Source organism: Dipodomys merriami, unplaced genomic scaffold (assembly GCF_024711535.1).
Source record: "Dipodomys merriami isolate MVZ:Mamm:240054 unplaced genomic scaffold, mDipMer1.0.p SCAF_92, whole genome shotgun sequence".
Lineage (NCBI taxonomy): Eukaryota > Metazoa > Chordata > Mammalia > Rodentia > Heteromyidae > Dipodomys > Dipodomys merriami.
In genome coordinates this window covers 2,838,364-2,847,147 of record NW_027206535.1, presented here as the reverse complement: position 1 = coordinate 2,847,147, position 8,784 = coordinate 2,838,364, and the positions used below count along the sequence as shown (strand labels likewise).

The following is an 8,784-nucleotide window of genomic DNA, read 5'->3' as shown; positions in this document are numbered from 1 at the left end:
CTGTGTGAATATATAGAGTCCTGTTTAGTTTATCATGTCCAAGTGTAATTTTTTGTCATTTACTATCTGTTGGGTTTACTTGTATACATTCTAATTGTTACAAATGAGGGAAACCATGTAACCTACGTTTCTTTGGGTCTGGCCTACTTTACTTAATACTATTTTTTCCAAGTCTTTTTATTTCCTTACAAATGGGACAAAATCATTCTTTCTGATGGAAGCATAAAATTCCATTGTATATATATATGCCATGTTTTCTTTTCTTTTCTTTTTTTTAAAATCGGTTGTGGGGCTTGAACTCTGGGACTGGGCTCTGTCCCTGAGCTCTTCAGCTCAAGGCTAGCACTCTACCACCTGAGCCACCATGCCACTTCTGGCTTTTTCTGCTTATGTGGTGCTGAGGAATCGAACCCAAGGCGTCATGCATACAAGGCAAGCACTCTACCACCTTCCCAGCCCCTATGCCATGTTTTCTTGATCCATTCGTCCACTGAGGGGCATCTGGGTTGATGCCATATCTTAGTTATGGTAAACAATGCTGCAATGAACATGGTTGTGCTGGTGGCTTTAGTATGGGCTGGTTTGTGGTCATTTGGATAAATGCCCAGGTTTATAGAGAAGCTCTATGTTTAGTTTTTTGAGGAACTTCTATACTTCTTTCCAGAGTGGTTGAACAAGTTTACATTCCCACTAATATTGAAATATAGTTCCCTTTTGGCTACATCCCCACCAGCATTTGTAATTGTGGGTTTTCTTGATAATGGACATTTTAAATGGGGTGAAGTGGAATCTCAATGCTATTTTGATTTGCATTTCTTCTATGGCCAGAGATGTTGAACTTCTCTTCATATGTCTATTGGTCATTCTTACTTCTTCTTCTGAGAAATCTCTCTTTAAGCCCACTTATTAATTGGATTGTTGTTTCTTTGAGGATTAGATTTCTTTTTGGGGGGATTAAGTTTTTGAGCTCTAAATGTATTTTAGATATGAGGCCCTTGTCTAATGATAGTTCGTAAAGATCCTCTCCCATTCTGTGGGCTTTCTATTTATCTTGCCAGCTATGTCCTTTGCTGTGCAGAAACTCTTCAGTTTGATGCAATCCAATTTATCTAGTATTTTTTGATTTGTTGTGATTCTGGATCTTTACTTAGGAAGTTTAAACCTGTGGTAAGGAGCCCTAGCATTTTCCCTATCCCTTCCTGTAATAGTCTTAGGGTATATGGTTTTACATTGAGATTTTTGATTCATTTGGAATTGATTCTGGTGCAGGGTGATATATAAGGATATAGCTTCAGTTTTCTTCACAAGTTTATACAATTCTGCCAGTACCATTTGTTAAAGAGGCTTTCTTCCATCCTGTGTTTTTGGGTCCCTTATCAAAGATTAGTTGGTTCTAGTCCCTGGGTTCATCTCTGGGTCTTATTCTGTTCCACTGGTCCTTAGACCTATTCTTGTACCAGTACTAAGCTGTTTTTATTACTATGGCTTTGTAATAGAGTTTGAAGTTTGGTATTGATATTACTCCAGCACTGTTCTTCCTGCAGAGAATTGTTCTTGCTATTTGGAGCTATTATTCCAAATGAAATTTTTGATCCCTTCTTCTATATCATTGAAGAATGTTGTTGGGATTTTGATAGGTATTGCTTTAGCTATTGCTTTGCGAAGCTATTGCTTTGGTCTGTATTGCCATTTTCATGATGTTAATCCTTCCAATCCAGGAGCATGGAAGATTTTTTTTCCATTTCCTTAAATCTGCTTTATTTTTCTTTTTCAGGTTTTTAAAGTTTTCATCATAGAGGTCTTTCACATCTTTGGTTCCTAAGTATTTTTTTTGAAACTATTACATGTGGAGTTGCTTTCCTGATTTCAGTTTTGCTCTTTTCATTGACCAAAGGCAATTTACACATTCATTATAATACACATCCAAATCTCAACATCATCCTATGCCGAGATAGAGAAATCAATCCTAGGAAGTGGCACTGTGGCTCATATGGTAGAGCACTTGCCTTGAGCTGAAGAGCTCAGGGACAGTGCCCAGGCCCAGAGTTCAAGCCTTATGACCAACCACAAAGAAGAAGAAGAAGAAGAATGTCTGAGAAATCAATCCTAAACTTCATATAGAAGCACAAAAAGCCTGCAATAGCCAAAGTAATCTTGAGTTAAAAAAAAGTAATGCTAAAGTTATCACAATTCTAGACTTATCAATGAGGTGTTGGCAGTGAGAATTGCACCACATCCTTTCCACTGGGTAAACATATGTGTACTCCTTCCATGTTTGACATCCAGGATTCCTTCTTATTCATTTATTTCCCATGGTGTCATTTGAAGTATGGTAGATTTTGTAAGAAATAAAGCTTCTGTCTTGTTAGGCTCCATCTTTCCTCATTCTTTGCATAAAGTTTTGTCTCTTCTTCCACCATCCCTCCGTTTTGTCTATTTCTTGTCTTTCTCTTCCTTCCTCCCTCCCTTCCTCCTTTCCTCCCTTCCTGCCTGTCTGCCTGCCTTTCTTCCTGCCTTCCTTTCTGCCTCCTTTCCCCCCTCCCTTCCTTCTTCCTTCTTTTCCTTCCTTCCTTCTAATTAATTAATTAGTTAATTTTTTGTGGTGGCCCTGGGGCTTGATCCTGGTCCTGGGCACTATCTCTAGAATTCTCACTCGGAGCTGGTGCTCTACCACTTCAACCACAGCTCCACATTTGTCTTTTTTAATAAAGATTTTTTTTTGAGGAGTGATTTTCTGTTGGTTGTAGACTTTCAGATGCCCAGCCTGGGACATCTAGTATGCAAAAAGAAAACCTGGAAATTTACTTCTATATCAACAATTCTTAAGTTTTGAGGACTTTAATTACTTGTCCTTTCATTCTATTCCTTTCAAGTCTTCTTTGCTATTTTATATCTTTTGTTCATATACTTTAATTCTACTTAACAGGAGAAATAAGGAGAAATGCATCTATTCCATCATGTCCAGACAGGGAAATCTGACTTTCATTTGTTTAAAAAGGAAATAAAAATGCAGTGGTTGGATTACTATATCATTAAGGTTGTTACTTGTTTTGAGCTTTGACAGTTAAAGAAACTGATGAATGTGGTGGTAACTCTAAATTGAAGGATTAGGGGAGGAGGATCTATCTTTTTTTTTTTTTTTTTTTTTTGATTCTGGTATTGACCAGGTATGAAGAGCACTGTCACTTCTTAATTCAGCAGGGGTTTTCCTTTGAATAAACTAATGTTATCATTCATGTAAAGCTAGTAGGATGAAAATATAAAACAGGACCTAAGCTTGATGATGATCTGTATCTTGATTGATGATTGTGCAGTTAATACATCCTCTAAGGAATAGTAGCTTCTCCTTGGTAATTCAAAAGCTTTCAATGTTTTCCCATGACATGTCTGGTAGTAATGTTTATCCTATATTCCATTTGTATTGTACCTTTGTAAGTTGAATGGAACTTCTTCAAGAGGCCAGGTCCTTCTGGGTGCCTAGTCAAGTGCTTTACATACTGTACAGGCTCTCATATGATATTCTATTACCAGACTCAAATGTCCAGGCAGCCCTTTGCTTGCATGCTGGACATCCAGAAGAGCAGCAAGAAATCAGGTGCAATGAGAAGAAATGAGTCCCCCTCCCCAATGCCCAATGGTGAGCAGGAAAGACAGATTTTTTTTTTTTTTTGTGTGTGTGTGTGTGTGTGGCTTCAAAGCTCTATCATGGGGGAGAGCTTCTATGAAGTTAACGAAAAGCGAAAAGGAAGTAGAATACCTTTCTGCACTGAAGTATGGAAAGGCTACTTTGGTGAAACATTTGTCATCCTAAGGCTCTGTCTCTTTCCTGGTTGGAGCATCTCAATGGACTATAGCTAATTAAAACTAGAGGAAAGGCTGCTTTTTGGGAAAAAAGAGTTAAGGAGAGGTGGGAGGGTAAGGGGCATGGAAGGGGGGGAGGGCAGTTTCAAAGAGCCCCTGTTACATTTCTTCATTCTGCGAGGATGCGTGGCAGGTGCAGCCACCCTAACTCTTAGGCCAGCCAGACTACCTGGACTATGAAGGACAGGATCTTTCTGGGACAACTTGTCTTAAAAAGACCTCTGAGCTCAGCGAGGAGCCCCGGAAGGAGGTCCCCCTAACCGCCGGGTGCTATTCAGTGAAGTCTTTCACCAGGAGCTTTGTGTTTGGGGGTCATTTCAAAAGCCATCAATGACTCTCTTCAGATGTGTGGTCCTCTGCCCGCGCGGAGGAGTGAATGCACGAAGGAATGAATGGAAGGAAGCAAAGGGAACAGAACGGAACAGGCGGCGCAGAGACTCCAGGGAGACTCAGGCAGGCTTTCTCATGAACTGCAGCTTTATTGACTCGTGGAGTTTCGGAGGGGAGGCTGCCGAGCCGGGCGGCCGCAGCCCGCACCCGGGTGCGGGGGAGCGGATCGCGAGACCGCGGGGCGCCGTCATGAGAAGGCTACGCCCGCCGGCGCCCGCGGAGAGCCCGCCAGCTGCGACGTCTCCGCGGCCCCGGGGTCACTTTACTTGCATGGCCAGGTAGGGGCCTGCTTCTGCTGGGTCTGGTGGCAGACCGGGACGCCCTTGCCGCCCCCGGAGCCGCCGCCGCCACCGCCGGAGGAGCCGCCGCCGGAGGAGCCGCCGCCGCCACAGCCGCCCCCGGAGGAGCCGCCGCCGCCACAGCCGCCCCCGGAGGAGCCGCCGCCGCCACAGCCGCCGCCGCCGCCTCCACCGCTGGAGAAGCAGCCGCCGCCGCCCCCGGAGGAGCCGCCGCCGCAGCTGGAGAAGCAGCCGCCGGAGGAGCCGCCGCCGCCGCCGCCTCCACCGCTAGAGAAGCAGCCGCCGCCCCCGGAACCGCCGCCCCCGGAGCCGCCTCCGTAGCTCTGCTGCGGGGCGCACGAGCTCTGGGTGGTCTGCTGCGAATAGTAGCCGCCGCCCCCGGAGGAGCCGCCGCCGCCGCCGCCGCCGCAGCTGGAGCCGCCGCCGCCGCCCGAGGAGCCGCCGCCGCCGCAGCTGGAGCCGCCGCCGCCGGAGTAGCCGCCGCCGCCACAGCCGGAGCCGCCGCCGCCGCCGGAGTAGCCGCCACCGCCGCCGCCGCAGCTGGAGCCGCCGCTAGAGCCGCCTCCGTAGCTCTGCTGCTGGTACATCTGGCCGGAGGAGCCGCCGCCGCCCCCGGAGGAGCCGCCGCCGCAGCTGGAGCCGCCGCCGCCCGAGTAGCCGCCGCCGCCACAGCTGGAGCCGCCGCCGCCGCCGGAGTAGCCGCCGCCGCCACAGCTGGAGCCGCCGCCGCCGGAGTAGCCGCCGCCGCCGCCACAGCTGGAGCCGCCGCCGCCGGAGTAGCCGCCGCCGCCGCCACAGCTGGAGCCGCCGCCGCCGCCGCCGGAGTACTTGGCGCCCCCTCCGGAGCCGCCGCCGCCGCCGGAAGAGCCGCCGCCGCAGCCTCCGCCACCGGAGTAGCCGCCGCCGCCGGAGTAGCCGCCGCCGCCACAGCTGGAGCCGCCGCCGCCGGAGTAGCCGCCGCCGCCGCCGCAGCTGGAGCCGCCGCCGCCCGAGTAGCCGCCGCCGCCGCCACAGCTGGAGCCGCCGCCGCCGCCGCCGGAGTACTTGACGCCCCCTCCGGAGCCGCCGCCGCCGCCGGAAGAGCCGCCGCCGCAGCCTCCGCCACCGGAGTAGCCGCCGCCGCCGCCGCAGCTGGAGCCGCCGCCGCCGGAGTAGCCGCCGCCGCCACAGCTGGAGCCGCCGCCGCCGGAGTACTTGACGCCCCCTCCGGAGCCGCCGCCGCCGCAGCCGCCGCCACCGGAGTAGCCGCCGCCGCCGCCACAGCTGGAGCCGCCGCCACCGGAGTGACCGCCGCCGCCGCCACAGCTGGAGCCGCCGCCACCGGAGTGGCCGCCGCCGCCGCCGCCGCAGCTGGAGCCGCCGCCGCCCCCGCCGCCGCCGCCGCCGCCACTACCGCCACCGCCACCAGAGGACTTTCCACAGCACACAGGGGGACACGGGGTGGGCTGCTTCTTCTGGTGGGACATCGTGTCTGAGGAAGAGGGGGAACCTGCGAGCGGAGCAGACGAGCGTCACTGGGCCCCAGGCAGAGGGATGCGGCCCCGGCGGCGGCTGCATCCTGGCCTCGCCGCCCAGACCTGCCAGCAATGGTAGCTAGCTTGGCTCGCTTCCCGGGGCTCCACGCGGGCTCCAAGTGAGAACACCTGAGCTGCCGCTTTCCAAGAAGGGCCCTCACCCAATTTAAACAGTCCCGTCGGTGGCGCCCACTTTCTCTCCCAGCTCCACCTAGCGGCATGGGTTATGTGATGGGGTTGGGGCCCATCACCCACACTGCCCACAGCGCTGTTTGAATACTTGATCCCTCTGGTCTCTTCCACTCCCAACACTGCGTCTCCAAGTTCAAATAGAAAATTGCTCTGAATCTCTACCTAGGATTGGGAGGTAGAGGCCTGCTGCACCCTATATTCTCTGCAGAAGTCCCTAGTTCAAACTCTTGGCTGTCTGCCCTGCCTCCCTGATTGGGGCTGTGATCCATGGCCTGGTTAATTGGAAAAGACAGGCTCTGCGCTGGTCCTGTCAAGCAATGCAAAACCATCCTGATGGTCCTGTGGACCAGCAACTTGACCAGAAAGTGTCAGACATCTTTTATGACCTCCTGGAGTCCAAGCCTGATAGAGGAAACTGTAGCTGGCAGGAAGTTGCATCCCAGCACACCACAAGTCATTTTCCTGACAGAAAACCTGCCTTTGCAAAACAGGATTTTGTTTTCTGTGTCTCCTAAAAGCCTCTCCCATATACAATAACTCTCAATCAATGTCCCTGTTCTCTGGGAGTGGGTTCAGCTTCTCCTGACAGGCATCTGAGGTTCATTGAGCTAAACCCATGCACACAGCCTGCCTTGGACAGCCTCTGCAATGTCCCCTGTCAGTCCCCCTGTTCTCTCTCCTAGAGGGGTGCCATGCCAGACCATCAGGAGATGGTCTTTTCTTGGCAGAGTTTATATTCCCGTCAATACCAGAAACACCATCTGCATAGCAGCAGCTCAGCCCCTTGTCCCTGAACTGCATCTCCTTTGAGTATGAGTACCACAGAGGTCCTGTATCTCCCACGGGGGAGAGGAGCCCAGGCCACTAACCTATGGAGGCTTGAGCCAGATCAGCTGGGAAGACGAGAGAGCCAGCAAACCCACACTTACCCAAAGCACTAGGGAGGATGAGTGAGGAGAGGAGATGCTGGCGATGTGAGGAGCACTGGAGCACCTAAGGTTTTATACTGTTTGCAGGCACTGACTCACCTATTGATCAGGCTAGCCTAGGACGTGACCGTGTCCTGTAGCTGTCGCCCCACCTCCTTGTGATTGCAGGAGCAGGGTGGACCATTCATGAAGATTTTTGCATTCTTGAGATAGGCAGCCTAGTGTATGACTGGCCCCTTCTCTGATGCAACTAATGAGCAGGCTAGCCAGTGAGGATGGCCAGCCAAAGTAGATGGTGAACATTGTTTCTGAAACTGGCATAGGGCACATGCTATAACCAGAGAGACGGCTGTGCTTGAAGAATAGGCCCCAGACTCTTGATGTGGGTTAAACTGGAGATTTTAGTCCGAACAGAAGGAGCTTTCAAACCTCATTGTTTGCCTTCTGATCCCATTGCTCTGGAAACCCTAAAAATGTAAGAATAAGCATCTCTTTTGCCGTATTTTTTCTACTGAGGTATCATGAATACTTCACAAATGTCCACTGGGTCATAGAGGTGCATGAGCCCCTGGTTCACTTGAGCTGCACAATGTGGATAGTGTTGAAACTGATTTGGCACTGGGGGCTACACTGGGTTGCCCCTGGAGACAGCAGGTGTTGGAGAAGGCTGGCTTTCCTTGTAAAGGAGCAATTAAAGGGATGAACCATTTTGTCCTTCCCATTATAGTCTTTGGCTCTGGTGTGCGGTAATGGTGACCTCAGCGTGAGGGGCAGCCATGAATGGAACTGACTTGAGGTTGGGGACTGTATTTAGATGCTTCTTTTACTACTTGTCAGCTGTGTCACCTTGGGTAAAGTCCTAATAATTTGTACCATGCCTGCATCATAGGCGCCAATAGCTATTTGTTGACTATTGAATGGTCAAGATTCTTGCCCTTACTTTCGCTACCAAATAGCAATACTAATATATATTTAACAGGCACCTGAAGAAGGAATAGTTATGTGAAGTGTAGATGGTGATGCTTCCCTTTTGTCTTTTGTTTTCACATGCTAGCACATCATTATTTCTAACCTAGCTTATCCTTGGACACTAAGGCTGAGAAGGAGTCCGTATATGGCTTGAGACCATCTCCCAGTAGGTTAACTCAAAACTTCCCTGCTGACCCCAGGACCAACAACATCACCTCTGTGTTTGAAGATCAATATGTTTCCCCCTTCTTTCATCACTGGAACTCAGTATTGTTTAAGATCCCACATTGGAACTTTGTCCCGCCCAGCCACATGTTGAAATAATAGCTCTAGTAAGAAATTGACTGCTAATTATGGGGGAGCTTTAATGATCCAAATGATCCTGATTAGACAGACTCTGGCTTTCAGAAACTTGTGGCACTAGTTTCAGTTTGGGTAGCACAAACCCAGGTGGGTCTAGGAGGAATGTGAGTATTCCTGTCCTTAGAAGCCAGGATGTATTGGAGAAGGCAAATTTCTGAGGCTCCATGGAGATTTTGAAGGGAAACAGACAGGAGTTAGTGATTACCATGGATATGCCACACAGGAGAGGAGGATCCGGTTTGGATTATGCCTCCCAGCCTTGATCTG

At 50.5% G+C, this 8,784-nt stretch overlaps 1 protein-coding gene across 2 annotated transcripts; it reads right to left on the bottom strand.

The window, feature by feature from the left end:
- Nucleotides 1–4,355: 4,355 nt before the first annotated feature.
- Loricrin (loricrin cornified envelope precursor protein) lies at nt 4,356–6,239 on the bottom strand. Of its 2 annotated transcripts, XM_070014028.1 has the most exons (2): nt 5,920–6,239; nt 4,356–5,523 (listed from the first exon to the last, which is right to left on the bottom strand). In XM_070014028.1, the coding sequence occupies exons 1-2, from the start codon at nt 6,014–6,016 to the stop codon at nt 4,514–4,516; spliced, it is 1,107 nt and encodes a 368-aa protein (XP_069870129.1). In that variant the 5' UTR covers nt 6,017–6,239; the 3' UTR covers nt 4,356–4,513. The 2 variants fall into 2 exon arrangements, with proteins under 2 accessions (XP_069870129.1, XP_069870128.1); XM_070014027.1 differs by having other exon boundaries at nt 4,356–6,239.
- Nucleotides 6,240–8,784: the final 2,545 nt, after the last annotated feature.

Coding starts and splice junctions, on each gene's coding strand:
- Loricrin (XM_070014027.1), bottom strand. CDS start 6,016: ATGTCCCACCAGAAGAAGCAGCCCACCCCGTGTCCCCCTGTGTGCTGT.